General features: G+C 37.8%; 1 protein-coding gene and 1 pseudogene across 1 annotated transcript; both read right to left on the reverse strand.

The window, feature by feature from the left end:
- Positions 1-626: 626 nt before the first annotated feature.
- Positions 627-1,565, reverse strand: LOC131403383 (olfactory receptor 6N2). Its single transcript, XM_058537665.1, has one exon. It carries the CDS (start codon positions 1,563-1,565, stop codon positions 627-629), a length of 939 nt encoding a protein of 312 aa, XP_058393648.1.
- Positions 1,566-13,143: 11,578 nt separating this feature from the next.
- Positions 13,144-14,088, reverse strand: LOC131403397 (olfactory receptor 10C1-like; annotated as a pseudogene).
- Positions 14,089-20,730: the final 6,642 nt, after the last annotated feature.

The following is a 20,730-nucleotide window of genomic DNA, read 5'->3' on the forward strand; positions in this document are numbered from 1 at the left end:
GAACAAAAGAGACTGAGAAAAATGGAACACAGGGAAAAGAATAAAATCAAGAGATAATGATGATATGGAAGTTAAGAGAGAAACTTTTTTAAAAAGTAAGAGCTAGTCATGTGTATCAAGAGTTCAAGAAACAGGAAGGACAAGAAGAGTCTAATGTATTTGGCAGCATGAAGGTCATGAATGACCTTTGCAAAATATTGGTTGAAAGGTCTGAGCCAAAGCCAGACGGGAATGGGTGACTACGAAAGTGACTAGGAAGTGAAGAAGAGGAGATAGATTGTGTCATTAATCATGCTGAGAAGTTTAATTGGAAAAGGGAGCAGAGAAAAATAGATCTCTTGCTGTGACCAAGTAAATGTGTATGTTTGTTTTTAAGAATAGAAATACTGAAATATTTGTAAATGCTGAAAGCACCGATCAAGTAAAAAGTGCAAAGCATAAAGATGTAGGATATAGAAGAAAAGCATAAAGAAATAAAATCTTTGATAAGATGAGAAGAGATGGGATCCATAGCATGTGTGATGACAGAAAATTATTCCAGGTCAGAACAAAGGTACATAGAGCTTTTATGAGATCAACATTGAAGTGGAGGAAGGACCTTGGTAGAAAGTCATTGGTGAGCTGGACTAGCTCTCCCTCCACTTCTGGAAGATGGCCCTCTTGATGGCCTTAATGAGTTCCTTGTGACGAAGACTGTAGATAATTGGGTTGACCAGTGGTGTTAGTAGAGAGTAGACTACAGCAAGTGTCCGATCAAGGGTCACTGAATAGCTCTTCTTTAGCCGCACATACATGAAGATGATGCTCCCAAAGAAAATGAGGACCACAATGAGATGTGAGGCACATGTAGAAAAAGCCTTCTTTCTTCCTGCTGATGTTTTTATCCTCAGTACAGCCCCAATGATTCTTCCATAAGAAACCATAATAAAGAAGAAAGTGATAAGGATGATAAAGGCATTGATGGCAAAGTCCACGAGGACATTAGTGGATGTGTCTTTGCAGGCAAGGCTCAGTAGAGGTGGAAAGTCGCAGAAGATGTGTTGGATTTCATTGTAGCCACAGAAGGGGAGCTGGCAGATCAAGATGACTTCAGAAATGGGACATAGGAAGCCACAAGCCCAACAACCAGCAGCCATCCTGACACAGAGTGTTGGGGTGATAATTGCAGGGTAGTGGAGGGGCCGGCAGATGGCCAGGTATCGATCATAGGCCATGGCTGTAAGAAGGTAGCATTCAGAGGCCCCTAGGGAGTGGAAGAAGTAGGTCTGAAGGAGGCATCCTGCAAAAGAAATGGTCTTCTTCTCACTGAGAAGATTAGTTAGCATCTTGGGGATCGTGGTGGTTGTATACAACAGCTCCAAGAAGGAGAGAATACTGACAAAGTGGTACATGGGTGTGTGTAGGGCTGCATCCAGTCGTATGACTAAGATGATGAGCATGTTGCCACAGAGAGTGAACAGGTATGCCAATAGCAGCAGGACAAAAACCCAGCCTCTGACATGCCCCACTTTGGGGAAGCCAAGGAGCAGAAATTCAGCCAGGCTGGAGTGGTTGTGTTGCTCCATGGGAGGCTGAGATGGAGAAGGAAAGGAGAAAAAACCGGATTGAGATGAAGCCAAATCCAACTCAAAAGTTTATTTCTCTTTATTGATTTTTGTTGTTGTTGTTATGTAATGGCAGCACTTTAATTATTACTATTACTGCTACTATTATTAATACTATTCTAAACATAATAGTAACTCTTATTAGCACTCACTATGCATCAAACATTTTTACAAGTGTTTTGCATTCAATATCTTACTTAATTTTCACACATCCAGTGAGATACATACCATGTTACACCTATTTCACAGATAAGAAAATTCAGGAATAGAGAGAATGAAGATATAGATCTATCTTCATATAGATACCATGTCATAGGAACAGAATTTGAATTTATGCACTCTAATTCCATGCTGTTTATCTCTATACTATGTGGACTTCCCCAAACTTTCTAACCCCTGGGTCATAGTTTTTCCTTCAGTCAAGTCTCAAAAGGGGAAATTTTGGATATGAGATTAATGCAGCGGCAAGTCTTTTCTTATTGATCAGTTCACAGCTATTAACACTTATCAAATTCACATATGTCAGGCATAAGGAGTACCGAATTCAAAAAAGTGCAGCCTCTGCCACCAGAAAGCTTACAATTGCTTAGGGGAAGCAGACACATCAGTCAGTCATCTCAATATAGCCTGTGAAATTCAGAACACTGCAGAGTGCTAACTAAGCAAGGGGCTAATTTCTCAGACTAGGATGACTGAGAAAGGCTTTTCAGAGGAGGAAGCCCTTGAACTGAATTTTCCAGGAAGAATGCAAGTTAGTTAGATGAAAGAAGAAAAGAAACATTTCAGAGAAAAAGCACACGTACAGGTGCTGAGCAGGAAGCAGCCTGAGTCAGGGGAACGCACGTTCCCCTGTACGGTAAGGCAACTGGGAAGCTCATCCAATGGTTTGGGGCGTTATCCCAAAGGTGTGGGCAGCCGCTGAAGAACGTCAGACAGATAAATGACATGATCAGATGCAGATTTTTAAAACATCACTGACATTTAACTATTCTAACCTCAAGCTCAGAGATGAAGGTGTGAATTTGCCTTGTAAGTGTTGCTGATGGAAAGATAAGAGAGGTGGTTAACACATCTGGTGAGAGAATGCAGACCCAAAAATGAACATGATAAAGTGGCTAGCATAAATCCTGCATTTTCAGAACATTAATTACATAAATATAGATGAGGAATATGGAGCTGGCTTGGTGAAATTTCATACAAAAAAAAATGTATTGGACATTCTAGTTGTTTTCAAGCACAATTTGAAACAGATGCAAAAAGAAAAGAAACCGCCACAACAAAAAAACATAACGTGATTTTAAGAGCATGGAAAGGGTAGCCGGTGTCAGTCACACCATACCTTGTGTAGATCATACTGCATTTGGAGAAGACTGCCCAAATTCTAGCCACCATACTGACAAACTGCTGTCTCTTGTTTGTTTTTGTAATCCTAACCCTTGGCAAAATGGCTGTTGCATTAAAGGTATTCAATAAAAACTAATTGTTTAGGGGCCGGCCCGGTGGCGCAAGCGGTTAAGTGCGCGCGCTCCGCTGCGGCGGCCCGGGGTTCGCTGGTTCAGATCCCGGGCGCGCACCGACGCACTGCTTGGTAAGCCATGCTGTGGCGGCGTCCCATATAAAGTGGAGGAAGATAGGCACCGATGTTAGCCCAGGGCCGTCTTCCTCAGCAAAAAAAAGAGGAGGATTGGCGGATGTTAGCTCAGGGCTGATCTCCTCACAAAAAAAAAAAAAAAAAAAACTAATTGTTTAATCAAACTAATTAATTTAACAATTAATTTAATAATTAGTTGACCCCTATTGCTTTCCTTTCAACTCGTGTTACTCACGCAAACCCAAACATCGTTCCTAAACCCAAATACTCTGCAGTGGAAATAAACTTCTGGGTTTGATATTTTAAAATACTAAATTGATTCAAAGCAATTAGTGTTAAGTCACTCTTCTTTAACCTTTTCTATTCTAAAGGGACTGTACATTCACCTCTCTAATTACAGGAGACAAATATGTTAAAACAGAAATCTTTGCTTCATTATATTTCTGGCATCTTTGCCCTCCCCAACCATTTGCTTCTGGCTTACCCCTCTTTCTCTTTTCTCCATCTGGCAACTCCTTCTCATCCTTCCAAATTAGGTCAAGTCTTGGTTCTTTAGAGAAGCCTTTCCTTACTCCCCCAGAAAAAGTTCCTTATTTCTTGTTCTACGTCTTCATAACATTTAAAGTGTCCAGTTAGCATATTGTATTTCCCATAAATTGATAAGATCTTTGAGAGTACATATAGTACTTCATTAATTATTTTATATCCCCGTACCAATGCCTAGAACAATGAGCACAGAATTGTGAATTCAATGTTTCTTGAATGTACTTGAATTTTTCTGTAGCCTGGATTTAAGTTTTATTTTTCAATTGAGGCTAACTACATCCTTCCTATTGTCCTCTCAGGCATCTCAAGCTCAGCATATCTAAATGAACTTAGCATCTCAAATTTTGTCTTGCCTCCTTTTCCCTAAACTGTTGAAGAACCCATTATAACTCTCACTGACCCAGAGAAATTAAATTCAAGATCATCTTTTGTGTGTAGGTAACTGTTATTGATGATGTTTCATCTTTCTACAAATGAGCTTTTCTGAAGCCAACTGTATGTGTAGGTCGAGCAAGTTCTTGCAAACATGGAATAATTTCAGAAGCACTCTGAAGACCTCAGGATCTTAAATTCTTACATCATCAGGTGTCCTTAATCCTATAATTAGAGAGCCTATATATGGTCCTCTCTAGGTGAAATCTTTTCAAATACAGCTGCTCCTGAGATAATACCATACCTCATTAGATCTTCTTAGTCACAGCTCCTGTGTCATGACTGATTTTTCCAGAAACCTCTACTTTCTGCCATCCATGCCAGCACATAACCAGTCTGCGGCAGCACACAGGGCAATTTCCTGTCTCTCAATATTTTCAAAGCAAGCGTTAGCCAATCTCTTGGTTGCAGAGTAAATTTAAGTATCAAATAGGGAGGATGGCGTACCAGATGGCCTTTAAAGTCTCTTTCAATTTGATTCTCTATGATTCTCAAAATTGGACATTCCAAGTCCCAGTTATTTAAGACATTTTTCTATGAAACCAATTCTCTGATTTCAAAATATTATGTGTTTTCAAATCCCTTATTATAGGTCCCACCTTTCAGATCCCCAGTCACTACAGCTAGTGTAGCCCCCAGATCACCTACCAGCCACTGAGCATCATTCAGTATCTGCTTTTGTTTTGCCTGGCTCAGATATATGTGGGAGATCAAGACTGGATCTAGGAGACTTTACTCCTCTTCAGCGAGTCCTATCCCCATGGGGCAGGGTCCCCAGAGCTAACCTTGACTATTTCAGGCCATGAGGGGCACAGGCAAGGGAGACATCTCTAACCCCAGAGGCAGGTGAGAATCTGGCTCAAGCTAGACTCCTGGGAGGGGACTTGGATAGAGGCAAACTCTGCCTTCCACCAGGTGGGCTAGAGAAGCCTTTCCCCAAGTGTTTGCTATCTCATTACCCCTTCATCTACACCCATCCCTCTCCTCATCTCTAGTGACTTCTTAACACAGACTCTTGGATTCCAGCTCTGAAAACATGACCCCAACCCTCCCATCACTCCACCCATAAACACATGCACTCTTATGTTTCCTTGCCTCATCTCGTAAGTCCAGAGACTTTGTATTTCCCCTCATCTTTTCAACCAATTACTTCTCCTGATCACGTGCCTGATCCAGCCCCACATTGTTCTTCCTTTGAGAAACCTCTCTCATAGGAGTTGCCTGTTCTAAAAAACGGCATGGGTTTTGGAGCCTCAGAAAACTTAATTTGAATCCTGGGTCCAATAAAATACAGATTTACTGAGCCTTTGCTGGGTAACGCATATCATTCTAAGCACAATGCATGTGTTAACTAACACAATCCTCACGATTACTCTATGAAGTTGGTACAATTGTTATCCCCATTTTACATTTGATGAAACCAAAGCATAGAGAGTTTAATAATATGCCCAAAGTCACACAGCTGGTAGGTGCCCGTGTCAGGCTTAAGAACCAAAGCACTCTGACCCCAGAACCTGTGCTCATCACTTCTAAGCTCCACTGCCTCCAGAAGTGTTGATAGTGGTGGAAGGAACATAACCACGGTCACATAGCCACAAACAGTGCCTATCTCAAGGCCTGTACTCCCGACCGCCACTCATTACCTATGTGCCCTTAGGCAGTCATTTATCTCTTTGAATCTGTACTTTCTCATGTTTAAATGTGTGTTGTGAAGGTTAAGAGAGATGAAATACAAGTAAGTATATTATTTCTAAAATGTGTGTACACACATTCCTGCAGGTGTAAAGCAGATGTTTGTTAATTAAACTCCAAATAACTCTGTAACCACATGTAAGTTACTTAACATCTCAGCCTTATTTTCTTCACCCTTAAAGAGGCTGCATTTGGGTTGCTTTGAGAATCAAAGGACATGGCAATGCCTTCCAACCAAAGAACAGGAACACACTTATAGTTTAACAAAATTGGCTTTATTGACTTACTGCTGTGAGGGAAATCACACATCATGTGGACTGTGGAGCATTTCAGTAGGGGGTGTTAGAAAGGGATATTATAGGATGTGGGCTCATGTTAGGTGATTTGGAGGAGGGTTCAAGGAAGCAGGGCTTGGTCTGGATTGGAACCTGCAGGTGACTGAAGATAATTCTATGGTTGGTATCTTAATGAATCTTATCTAGAAGATAGACTAAAGCTGTAATTGATAAAGAAGCAGCAGTAACAGCCAGCCTATTAGGAAGGAAATAAGGTATAATTGAAAGGAAACTATAAACTCATCACTTGGACCACAAAGGTTATTTAGAAACTCTTTTATAAATCTCTTGATTATTGTTAATAGGAGAAGCATAAGAATACAATTATATAAGCCCCTGGAAACTAGACAATTGTACTTGCTAAAAAATTGAAGAAAAATTCTTAGATAAGATTAATGTTAACTCTGCCTGGCAGTCTACCATAAGCACAGATCACATCTGTTTTATTTCTATGAATTCAGGGAAAAAAATGAAGACTGTATTGCTGTTAATTTTCATTATGCATGTAAAATGTAAACCTTCTTGCTTGTCATGAGATATAAAATATTATTTAGTAGATTTTAGGATGTCATAAGGCCTGTCTGGTATGAAAGATTAAGAATGGTTCGTAACTTGTATTTGTGGTTAATCGTTTCAGATATATCTGAATTTGGTATTTTCACACCAAAAAAAAAAAAAAATAGCCTTTGTTTCCAAGAGAAAAAATTATAAGAATTCAGAACAGCTTTTAACTTCTAAAATGATAATCACATTTATTTTCTCCTTCCCTTCTGTTCAAGTTTGTAGGAATCTAAAAAAACTAAATAAACACTTCTTTTGGCAATTTTTAAGCTGAACATGATGTAAAGCTTCTTATAAATTGTGACAGTTGCCCTATAACCTCTTGTTCAGGAATCCAAACTTTGAATATTTTTCAGCTTCTCGTATAGATTTAATATACTCTCACACGGCCCATTTTAATTCTGTTTCTAAAAGACCATTAGAGAAAAAGCTTCACATTCAAAATAGTTCTGTATCATATAAACCAAAGTTTAAATTTTAATTTCTTCTAATACTTGCACCTTCCTAGGCCACTGAGTTTAACCAAATTATTTTATAAATCTGAATCACTTGAACTCTGGTAGAAACGCCCATCACCACCATTCTCCACCTTTTCTCCTCTTCTTTTTTAAACATCAAGACCATTCTTGACCTCGAGAAAGATTGTCCAATTCCGTGAACACCACTTTTAGAATTTCGGGAGATTTTGTTTTATCAACAGGTCAGTTTAGGCAGCAGAAATATTTTTTCTAATATTGATTTCCCCACCCATGAATGTGTTCTAGCTCATCATTTGTATAAAAGTATTACACAATGACTTTAAATACAAATTTATAAGAATTTCCAAAAAAATTTTTGACCATCTTTTGTTAAATACCTTATATGTATTTTGTTGCTATTATAAATTCCATCTCTTGAATTACATTTTATGATTGTTGCAATTGGCTTTTTTTTTTCTTTAAATTGTGTAACAAGCTGGTCAACACTCCATACTAATTTTAATAATTTATCTGTGGTTATCTATGCTTAAACATAGATAAGATAATCATCCACAAATAATTACAGGTTTTCTCCAGTATTTATACTTTTAATTTCTTTACTCCTTTTGCTTATTTGCTGCAATAGCCAGTACCTATAATCAATGTTGAATAGAAGTCGTATTAGCCATTAATTTGTTTTGTTCTTGATCTTAAAGGAAATGCTTTTCATACCTCACTATCAGGTCTGCTGCATGATTTTAAAGAATGCCCTTTATCAGGGTAAGGAGGTTTTTTTCTATTTGTAGTTTTATTGTTGTTGTTTCTTATTTTTTAATTATGAATAGTTATTGAATGCTTTTTATTCCTGCATCAAAAGAGATAAATATCATGTTTTTTCTCTTTGAATCTATTAATATGATAAATTATATTATTCACTTTTCAAATGTTAAGTCAATCTGGCATTCCTGAGATAAGCCAAATTCAATCACCATCACTTAATATAGATGATTAAATTTGGTTTAGGAGTGTTTGGAAAGAGAATTTGACATTTATGTTAGCGAATGAGATTGGCCTGTAACTCCTTTTTTCATATACTGGTGTTATTCATTTCGGAATCAGCATCAGATGAGCTTCATAAAATGCATTGTTGAATTGTATTTCCAGTGTTTCCGTTCTCTGAGAGGTTGTATAAAAATGGCAATCAGATAAAAACAACAATAAACAAACACAAAGAGACAGAGATTGGATTGGTGCTTACCAGAGGAGAAGGGGGGAGGGAGGTGGGCAAAAGGGAAGGATTAGGCACATGTGTGTGGTGATGGATTGTAATTAGTATTTGAGTGGTGAACATGATGTAATCTATGCAGAAAGAGAAGTATAATGATGTACACTTGAAATTTATACAATGTTATAAACCAATGTTACCACAATAAAAAAATAAAATAAAATAAAAAATAAAAAAAATGGGAATTATATTTTTCTTTACTATTTGGTAGAACTCACTTGTTAAGCCATCTAGGTCCAATGTTTTCTTTCTAGTAGTACTTTTAACTTCTAATTCAGTATTATTAGGATTTTCTACTGATTCTGAAGTTGATATTGGTAATTTTCTGGAAATAAATCTAAGTTTTTAATTAATTGACATATGTTGTTAACAGTATCATCTTATTATCATTTTAAACTTTGCTGAACCTATAGTTATATCAATTTTTCATTCTTTACATTTCTTATTTTTACTCTTCTCTCTCTTTTATTCTTTATTAGTCTTGTCAGGAGTTTAATTATTTTATTATTTTTTTTCCTAGAACCAACATTTTAACTTATATATTCTCTGTGTTGTATATTTATTTTTATCATATTAATTTCTGCTCTCATATTTATCTTTTTCTTCCTTCTACTTTCTTTGTGTTTTTTTCTCCTACTATAATTTTTGTAGGTTCCTAACTTGGACATTTTCTTGACTAATTTTGCACATTTCCTCTTTCATAAGATAAACATTTAAGGCTATGAATGTCTCTCTAAGAAGCAGTTTGGCTTTATTCCAAAAGTTTTGAAATTGTGATTTTTATTATTGTTCACAACTAAATGTTTTTATTTTTCTTTATAATTTCTTCTTAGATTTATAAGTTGTTTAGAAGGGAATTTAAATATCAAACATATGGACATTTTAAATTTATCATTTAGTTATTTAATACTAATTTAATTATATCATGATTTAGAAACTAGTCTATACAGTGTAATATTAATTCTCTTAACTGCATTGAGGCTTATTTTATTTTAACTTATTTTCAGCTTTATTGGTGTATAATTGAAATTTTATGTATTTAAAGTGTACAACTTGATGTTTTGATATGCATATACAACGTGAAATGATCACCACAATCAAGCTAATTAAAATATCCATCACCTCCCATAGTTACCATCTTCTTTCTCTCTTTTTTTTTTTTTTGTAGTGAAAACTCTTAAGATCTATCCTCTTAGCAAAAAACCAGTGTATAGTACAGTATCACTAACTATGGTCACCATGCTGTACATTAGATCTCCAGAACAAAAGCTACAAAATTTCAGTAAGCCTTATTTTATAGCCTAACATTTGTTTAATTCTACATGTGCGTGCAGTTGATCTGTATTCTATGTGCCTTCAGTGGTTGGATCTTGTTAATTATTCTCTTTAAATCTTTATATCTTTGCTTATGATTTATCTGCCTGGTATATTATTTACTCAGGGGAAAGTTTTCAAACATCTTACTATGATAGTGAGTGTGTTAATTTTCCTTGTGGTTCTCCCACCTGATTACCAAGAAGCACTGAAAGCCACAGACCTCCTCCACGGGGAGGTCTCCATGGTAGAGACCAGAATGCACAAACTGGGCAGGCTGGATCCCAACTAGAGGAGCAGGGGAAAGGACTGGGCTACACACGCCCAGTTCCTCTTCCAATCTACTAATCAGATTAGATTAGTGCTTGTCAGACGTAAACTTGTTTCAGATCATCTTGAGGCTTGGTAAAACACAAATTACTAGATCCCACCCTCAAAATTTCTAATTTATGAGGTCCTGGGTGTACATTCTCATTAAAATAAAATTCCTTATCTATGGATAAGGTTTAGCTGAGAAGATTCTAGGTCATTTGTTGAAGCTCATTTACCCCACAACTAATCAATGCCCCTGTGTTTGGGGAAAGCTCAAAGAGGTTTAGTGACTTGTTCACTAAGTGAGTCAAAGAACTGAAGAAATTGCCTACAATTTCTTCTTTTTAGAACTTTATGACTGTAGAGAACAAAATGCATTTCCAATAATGACTCTGCAGGCCAATACAAATTATGTTTAAAATGATTGTCTCTAGCTAGCCTATGTTTAAATGAAAATCATATGTGGCCTGATTCAACAGTTCATACAGGCTCTGAAAAACTCACAGTTGGCAGGAACGATGGGGAAGGTGAAGATTCAGTCAGCAGAATCAGACCTTCTGTTGTTAAAATATTGTTTTTTCCTCTTGCTCAGTAGAGTTAAAATTTTTGAATTGAGTTTTTACCTACTAATGGACTTTTGAAAGACATTTATCCCTTTTCCTGCCATGGGAAAATTTAATGAGAAAATGTACACAAAATATTAAAGTATATGTGCTGTGTCTGCATAAGAGATCATGGAATTAGGCAAGAGCATGGAATGGTTCTGTGAAGTAGAGAGTCCATTCCTACTTCGGAAAGGAAAATAGAGATGGCATGAGGTCTGGAGCAGAAAGGCTGACCAGGGAAAGCCTTGTAAAACCCCATGGCAGGCCATGTTCTCTATAAGTAGGAGAGTTACTCTGTGGGAGAGATAGGTCCCAGAAGAAGTCTATGAATCACCAAATTTTCATTCCCACCCACTTCTTCTGCTGTGTGGTGCTCAGTGTCACAGATTTTCTGCTTCAGGTAAATAAGACAACTTAGAAGCCAAATGGTGTAGTGACGTAATGCAAAGGGTTAGAAAACCTTGGTGCTATCCCATTTCCAGCCTATTTCTAAATTCCATGTAACCTTGGTTAAGTTATTTCCCACCCCTTGACTTCAGTTTTATCTTGTGTGAAGACAGAGGAGTTTTTGCCAGATGCTGAACTCAGAAGTTCAGTGATTCAATGACTTCCTGTTGACATTTACCTAGTTGCAAATGGTGTTTGCTCAAAGTAAGTCTTCAAAACTTATACCTTGGCTCAACCTGAGACTTGAACCTAGTCTAATTGTCTTACCAGTATGAGCGCATCTCCCCCACCCCCATCCACTTCTCACAACAAAAGAAAAATTGCTTTGACTTGGGAAAGGAAAGAATCACTGGTTTGATTTCTGCTACTGTTGTTGTTTTTCTCATCCCACAAAATTAGTCTTCATGGTTTAATAATATTAAAATGGGTTTCCCTTTACTTAGGACCCACCAAAGGTCAGAGCAGAGAATGTAGTCCAGATCTGGGCTGGATGGTCAGGGAAAATTGACTTGAGGCTGAGGCCACGTTGTCATACAAAAAAAAAACAAAAAAAAACTCAAGTTGGACAGCCCATCTGCATTAAATAAGTGGGGATTCCAGAACATTCCATGATTCGAGTCAGGATTACCGAATTGAGAGGGAAATCAATGTTACTGTATATCACCCCACACACATTTTTCTCCTGGTAAAATAAGTTAAAATAAACACCAAGTCATCCTTGTATTAGAAATAAAGTCTTTCAACATCAACAGACAAGAATAGGAGTCCCAAAACTCATTTACCCTATCATTAAAAAAAAAAAAGTGCTTCCCAGAAGATTATTTTAAAAATAAGTGTTCTTTTTGTATTTTCAGTAGAGCTATAGCCATGTTATCCCGAGACAAGGAATCTCCTAGGGGGATCCTATAATTCCATGCCTGGTATGAAGAGAACTTTCAGAGAAGTAACAACTGAATGCCCAGGGTATTAGGATTCTAAGTCTCAGTCTTGGGGAAAATGTCAGAATAAACTTCTGTGAAGCTTACTTTTGTATTTCTCATCCCTTTCTGCCAATGCATGCACTCCTTCCCTCTACTTTTCATGACCTCACACCACCACAGACATACGTAGAGCAAAATGGAAAAGTCTGTTTCTTGACATTAAGTCAATATACTGTTGCTGCTGGTGTGTGTGTGTGTGTGAGAGAGAGAGAGAGAGAGAGAGGAGATAACAGACTCTTCTAAACAAAACTTTGAAAACAAAAATAGTGCCTCCTTTTTCTATCTCCTCTTGGTTCCCAGAGCTAATATTGCACTCAAAGGACTCTATTAATGATGTTGCGTGGTTGACTAACTGATGATTTCAAATTCAAAGTGCAGGATATGTTTCTACAACTCACTTTTAACCATCAACACATCCAGCACTCTCATCTCTCAACCCCTGATCTTCCTCGTTAGAGAGTAAATTCTCAGCTTCAACTTCAAACATTCTTTATTGCAGGATCACCCAGGAACACTGAACTCCACACTCTCGTGAGCTCTCATCCTGTGACTCACCAATCCAAATCTGAACATTTACCCAAGAAGTTCTTTTATTTTTTCTTTTTGGCTAACGTCATTTACTATTTTCTCAGTGTTTCTCCAGGAACTGCATCTTGAACACAAACCCACAGTCAGCATTGGTTCTTCCAAATTGTTTCAAACACAGTTCTATTTCTCTCTCAGTCTACCTAAATATTTGCACATGCATCCTTATCTTTGGTTATTTTTTAACTTATATGTCCTTTCACCCATATGAAATAGGTATGGGTTCAGAGGGCATATTTCTCCTCCCTCTGCAAATTTCCCGGTTTGTCCCAATCCAAGATTCAGTCCATTTTAGTTGATATATGCAGTGTGTTTGACAAAGTATTTGATTATTTGATTGGTTAACCAACTACCTCTTACAGTTACCAAATGAATGGCCTATGACTCTACAGATTCTCAGGGTCCCTTCAACATGGCCCTAATCATCTGAGTGACCCTCCTGACAGCCTCTTTCACTTCCTTATTATGAAGAGTATAAATAATAGGGTTGAGAAAAGGGGTAAGAAAAGCATACACCAAGGCAATAAGCTTGTGTGTGCCTTCAGGTCTACTCCCAGCTGGCCCCACATAGACAATGAAGGCAGAGCCGAAGAATAGTGTCACTACAGTTATGTGGGAGGAACAGGTGGAGAAGGCCTTGGCATGGCTGGCGGCTGAAGGTAGCTTCAGCACGGCTCTCAGGATACCCCCATAGAGTCCTAAAATGAGCACAAGATTGCATGCATTGATCATGCCTATCACTACAATATGAACTTGAGCATGCCAGCTTGTGTCCACACATGCCAATCGCATTAGTGGTGCCAGGTCACAAAAGTAATGGGCCACCTCTTTCAAACAGAAGGGCAGAGTGGCTGTGAGACTGGCCGGCACAAGTGCAGCAGAGAAGCCAGCCACCCAAGTGGTCCCTACTAGCCATAACTGTACTTTTCTGCTCATGAGTGCATGGTAGTGGAGTGGGCGACAGATGACAAAGTAGCGGTCCAACGCCATAACACCCAACAGATAGCACTCAGTCATGCCCAAGGAATGGAAGACATATAGCTGGCTAAAGCAGGCAACTGATGAGATGGGTGAACGCCCATAAAGCAATGTATGCAGCAGCGTGGGCACCGTGGTGCTGACATACCAGAGTTCTAAGAAGGAGAGGACACTGATAAAGAAGTACATGGGTGTGGACAGTCCAGAATCTGCCTGAACCAGGACAATGATGAACAAGTTCCCTGCCAGGGTGAGGAGATAGATGCACAGGGTCCCCAAGAATGCAAGAGGTCACAGAATTCCAGTGGTAGTGAAACCAGCAAGGATGAAACTCTGGATCCATGTGTGGTTGACATGATCCATGATTCCTAGGAACGAGGAGTAAAGACGGAAGGTTAATTACTTCAGGATTCTTCTTCTTAAGAAATTTCCCCAGAGCCAAAAGTATAGAATATATGAGACTAGAAATAGCTTACGCATTATCAAACCACCTACCCTCACCTTTCAAAAGAGGAACTGAAGACCGGAAGGCAGAAGTGATTTGTAGAATACCATAGTCTGTTGCTGACAGAGTTGGAGTGGAGTCCACATTTCCTGCTTCACAGCCCAGTACTTTTCTGGTTGTATAGAATGTGACACTAGAGTCTCAGGTCCCAGGATTTTCTCCCACCTACCCCACCAGGAAACAGAAGAGATAGGAAAAGTCTCACGCTCATCCTCTTACAGTTCAAATGAAATATCCCACAATTCTTTAAAGCATCCACTTGTACCATACACTGTGTATCCAATAATTAGTTGTACTAGACTGTGAAAAAAGGAGACACCACTATCAATTCTGTGCTAAACATCTCTACCTTCATTACTCTCACCACTATGTCTACCTTCATCATGTCCCCTATCATTTTTTCACTGGTTTAATCATTGTTTATTGAATACATAATACACTGTTCTAAGCGCACTGTTTTCAGTCTCTATTACCAGTATTGCTGCCAGTACTTACACCACGACCACTATTATTTCCCAGGACTTCCTCATAAGTCTTATCCACTTTTTCATGATCACTTTTATTTATATCCATCAAAAGCCCTGAGATTAGCATCTGAGCTCTGACCTCAGCTGAGCACTGTCTGTGAGAATGTGCTTGGATGAATACGGAATCTGGAAAAATAATAGAATAAAAGCATTTATTATTAGAAGTAATGCATTTGAATCATTGATAGATCCAAATGTACTTTTTTTTTAAGAAGCAAAGATAGAGACAAGACAGTTGCTAAATTAAATGTAATATAAAGAGGTAACCATGAAATATGAATAAGTATATCAACACTAAAATGGAGGAAATCATTGAATGTTCTGAGATCCAGGTGGAGAAATTTCTTACAGGAACTGGAGATGTTTGAGCGAAAGGAAAAGAAGATATTTGCTTCTGAGAGTGCTAATGTAACTTCAGAATTGGAAGAGTCTCTTTGAGGGAAAAAGAAAAACAAACCTCAAGTATTTGTACAGAGAGCCTCATTCAGTCTCAACCAGCATTGAGCCTACATCCTACTTCATCTGAAATACCTGACCTTTCTCTATGGTGGATAGCTGGACTGCCCTTTCACTAAATTAATGCATCCTCTACAGTCCCAAACATCAAAAGACTCTTTGTTTTTATCATTATGAATCTGTGTAGATTAGCCATCTATCTAGATTCTTCAAATAAATAGCTGTGCTGTACTCAGGGTAGCCATTTTAACACTTATTTTTAGTTTTCTATATACTCACATCACACTGGTATTCCTACATTCCTCATTTATGAGCCAGACTCTGAAACAGACTTGCTTCTTTATTTGTAGTGTCCCGCTGTATACCTGGATGACTTGGTATTAACTGAGTAGAAGGCTATCATTATAATATAAATAGCTGAGCATAGGAATTGTAGACATTACTTAGAATCAGTAGCACAGAAATCAAAAATAAATACTGAAGAGTTGGATGCTTCCAAGTATAGGCTTTGCCTAGTCAAAAAGTTGTTCTTCTCTTCTGTATCATCACCTTTCAGTAGAGACTGCTTACCTAGCATTTACTCTATATCAAGAATGGAGCAAGAGAACAGAGCAAGACTTCTTGCATCCATCAAGTAATTCAAAATTTGGGGAGAAAGATGGCATCTAAAATTATCTATGCTTAAAAGTTAAGTGAAAAAATTAGGATTCAGTGTGTTCAAAAACTCACAGTATCATTGCTAATATTTGGAAAAAATCTTTATTAGAAACTGGAAATGAATAGATGAATAATTGTTTCAAAATAATAGCGTTATAGGTGATTTTATTCATCTGAACATTTTTATGTGCTGTATTTCTGTGTAACATTCTTAAAAAGCATTATTTTAAGGTTAAAAAATCTATATCATGTATAACTAAAATAATGCGAGAAATATGGGAAATCACAGTCACTCATTTACTCCTTCATTTAACACATCTTTTAAACATCTTTTTGTCCAGGTCTTATGTTAGGAACTCGGGAAAAGGAGATGCATAAAACGCAATTCTTTTCCTTAAGATGTTCACTGTAGAGTTGGGGAGACAGACCCTCAAATAAGCCAATTACATAAAAAAATTAATTTTTTAAACATAAGGTAAAATTTCAACCTCATATGCAGTAAGATAAATTTGAAACTTAAAACTACAATGAGATGCCATTTTTCAGTTTTCATATTTACAAAGGTTCAAAAGTTTGAAAACATACATTATAGAAGTTGCTATGGGGAAACAGACTTTCATCCATTGCTGGTGGAAGAACTAAATGACATAATCCCTTTCAAAGAAAATTTAAGAATATTTGCCCCAATTACAGGAACATTTCCACTATGACCCAGGAATTCCATTCCTAGGAATTGGTATGCACATGTATGAAATAACGTATATATAAGATTATTCATTGTAATTCTGTATTGGATAGCCCGAAACTGGAGCAACCAAAGAGTCCTTCAAATTAAACACACATTAGAGCACTATGGAGCTATTTTTTTTTAAATGGGAAAGCACTCTCTACAAGAAAATGGAAAGATCTTCAGGATTTCTTATTAAGAATAAGAAAAGCAAAGATAGAACAAAGTGTATAGCATGGGACTATATGCTTAAGAATAGGAGATTATAAGTTATTCTTATCTTCTGAATTTTCATATAGAAACACTGCAATCATACAGGAAAAACTATTAAAAGTGGTCACCTGTCAAGGTGGAAATGAGGGATAGAAAGGAGCAAATAGGTTGGGAAGTTGGAATAGCAAGACTTCTCTATGTAAGTGCTTTTTGATTGCTTTGATTTTTGAATCATTTAGGTGTGTTATTTGTTGAAGCAAAGAAATTACATTTGCTAAAAAAAACTGTGTTAGTTCAGTGATATGCTCTGGTCATATGTCTTTGTTTGCCCCAGACAACTCTGGTTCATTATACCTGATGTCCTAACGTCGTTATTAATAACACCTCCTTTTGCTCTCTAATGCATTTGAGCTTGGGCAACAGACTGTATAAACACTTTACATGATGGAATGTTAGCCTTAATGCTAGCACAGAGCAAATGGTCTGATTATGGTATATTTTAGTCCTGGCTTGTTCTCATTGTCTTTTCTACTAGAGTTATTAACCAGATGTCACCAGGAAAGAAGTGGCCAAAAGTTGAGCCTTACCTTAGGCACTTACACCAATATGTCACAGACTAAGTCATTGCTTCTCAAACATTTTTTTCACATCATAGCACGTATAAAAAATGATAATATTTGTAGAGAACCCTTAAGTGAACAGAAAGGCTGCTTACTGCCAGAGGCGACCAGTCCAGGGCCTCCAGTTCCCTCAGCTCCTATATGACTATTTGAAAGGCATGTGTTAGGGGTGAGGAATCAGTTACTCAGCAACTCTGTTAATTATATCAGTTGGGAAACTCTGCGGTAAGGCTGATCTAAACTTTATATTCCAAAAGTAAAGACCCGAGGAGGAAAGATTCTAAAATGAAAGTCACGAAAGTTTGGAGCTATGGATGGATCTAAGAAAAAGACTATCTCCTGGTGGGGTTATAAGAGAGGCACTTAATCTCTATCACACTCATTTGACCCTTAAGGGTTCATTCATTCATTCATTTGTTCATAAATGAATGAATACTAAGCACTGTGCTAGAAATCAATGGTGCTGCCTTGAGTTGTTAATTATTGATATCTCCAAAACAGGATTATAAGCCCCCAGGCTCACTGCACAGTATAGACCCACAGAGATGGGACCCACAGGGCTACTGATTAATTGACTTAAGCCCTTGCAAGACCAGCAGTTTCAGCCATTCTTTGATGCCACCACCACAGAGAGCAAAGGAGTTTCCTTTGTGCCCACAACCACTCCTGCAAAAAGAGCCATCTTAGTGAAATGAGGTGGAAGAGGAGTGAAAAGATCAGAGCTCAAAAGCAACAGAATTAGCAGGCCAGCAGAATGGAGAATTGCACCTTGCATTTAGGGAAGCAGCATAGACTTCATGAAAGCAGGGAGTACTCCTCAGGTTATGCAAGTTGACTTTGGACACTTAAGTCAAAAGGAGATGCTTCACTTGGAATGCTACCAATTCTACTGACTTCACACATACTGAAAAGGTGAGATATATGTTGAAACTAAGCATTCTCAAGGAAAGAAATTCCCACTGCAGAAATGTATGTGGAAAATCTTTGAAGTAATAATGTTTAACATCTATGTAGTGCCTATGGTTGTATTATTGTCGTCCTTTTCCACATGAGCAAACTGAGGCATAAGGAAGTTAAGTGCATTGCCTAAGGTCACACAGCAAGTACATGGTAGAATTAATGTTCGAACCCAGGTAGACAGGCATCAAAGTCCATGCTCTGACAACTACACAACCCTGCCTCTGGAATAATAAGGCTAACTTATGTACTGAATACTTATCACCTGTTATTTCATTTAAACTTTAAAACTCTTTGTTATCGAATTTTTTTAAGAAAGACAAAATTGAGGTCAGAGAGAAGTTACTTTATTTTTTGTCCAGGATCACATAGTACAAAGCAGCAAAACTTGGATTTGGGCCAACACCTTCCACTCTCTGTTCTGGATATTCAGATCAGACCCACTGGGGCCTAGTTCAGATCCTGTTTTCTTTAAGAAGTGTTGCAATCATAGAGTGAAAATTCTCTAAGCAGGAAGGAATGTGAGCAATCATCCACTCCAGCCTCTCATCTGGCAAACAGGGAGAATGAGACTGAGGAAGTCTTGCCAAGGTCACGAGCCTGCTGGAGCAGATCTGGGGTTGAATCCATGCCTCTTTTTTTTTTTTTTTTTTTGTTTGTTTATTGCAGTAATATTGGTTTATAACATTGTAAAAGTTTCAGGTGTACATCATTGTACTTCTATTTCTGCATAGATTACATCATGTTCAGCACCAAAATACTAATTACAACCCATCACCACACACATGTACTGAAGTATCCCTTTCACCCTCCTCCCTCCCCCCTTCCCCTCTGGTAACCACCAATCCAATCTCTGTCCCTATGTGTTTGTTTATTGTTGTTATTACCTACTACTTAATGAAGGAAATCATACGGTATTTGACCTTCTCCCTCTGACTTATTTCACTTTGCATTATACCTTCAATGTCACAAATGGCTGGATTTCATCGTTTCTTATGGCTGAGTAGTATTCCATTGTGTATATATACCACATCTTCTTTATCCATTCGTCCCTTGATGGGCACTTAGGTTGCTTCCAAGTCTTGGCTATTGTGAATCCATGTCTCTTTACAGTAAGTCTAGTAATCTTTCTAATTTCATCGTGTAAATATTGGGATAATTCTTCCTTCTTCGGAGGGAAATTATGAAGATAAAATAAAAAATACATTTAAAAGCAGCTGTCACTGTTTCTGTCATAGGGCAGACATTCCAAAAACAATTGGTTTGATTTTTATCAGTTACTTATATATGAATGAAAAACAGAATATTTAAAACCCATACGGTGGCCTAGTCTCTGCCAAGATTTTGGTCCGGGCTTTCTCACTAATTTTCTGATATCCTTTGGCAGGTTTTTGACCCTCAATTTACACATCACTCAAGTATGAAAGTTGAACCTGAGCAATAATTTTCAAACGTTGCTCAGCAAACAAGATGGTGCAGGAGGTGGGGAAGAAAAGAGGTGATAGAGTGCGATCAGAGCTTCAGGTCCCTATCTCTACTTTCTATTTCAATCTGTTTCCTACTTTGTACAAGTGTGCTTTATATACGAGACTTGCAAAGCTTTTCATTTGTTTGACGCTTGGTTTAAAAAAAATGTTTTATTTATTCGCTTTTCATTTAATATGGCTCCAGACCATTTCTAAGGTGTATTCCATGGTATTAGAAGAGAATTCAGACAACACCTTCACCCAGTACTTCAGTCTTGCCCCATTAGAGAGTAAATTATTATCTCTAGCTTCCAGCCTCCTGCTCAATGGAATTGTTCTCTCGTCCACTGAGCTACCTTTGATCATATGATAACCCCGGATCACTGGTTTTCACTTTGATAAGCTTTCAGCACATGGCTTACTGCTTCACATTTGAAACTTACACAAGTTAGAATTTTAGTCTCTTTTTTGCCAATCTTGTTTTCCAAAACCTTTTCGATCTTTCTCCGGAAAGCCTATCTTGACAAAAGCCCCTCTCTCAGCTTTATTTGTCTTCTTTCTCTCAGTATTGCACTGTCTCGAAGTTATAAGTTCAGCAAAACCGTTTGCACTGTGTCCCTGTTATTTTCCTCCTTTGTGGTATTTCTGCCAGCACTAGATTGGGATGGAATCAAAGACATATCTCTTTTCTCTGTACATATTCCAACTCTGACTAATCCAGGACTATGTCTTCCTGAGTGGGTGTTTGCAGCATGTTTGACAAATGAGCTGATTGAGTCTTTCACTGACATTTACTTTATCTCTGACCAGATGATCGACTAACCAACTGGTTGGTTCCTACAGTTACCAAGAAGCTGGGCTATGACAATAAAGATTG

The sequence above is a fragment of the Diceros bicornis genome, chromosome 4, assembly GCF_020826845.1.
Source record: "Diceros bicornis minor isolate mBicDic1 chromosome 4, mDicBic1.mat.cur, whole genome shotgun sequence".
NCBI lineage: Eukaryota > Metazoa > Chordata > Mammalia > Perissodactyla > Rhinocerotidae > Diceros > Diceros bicornis.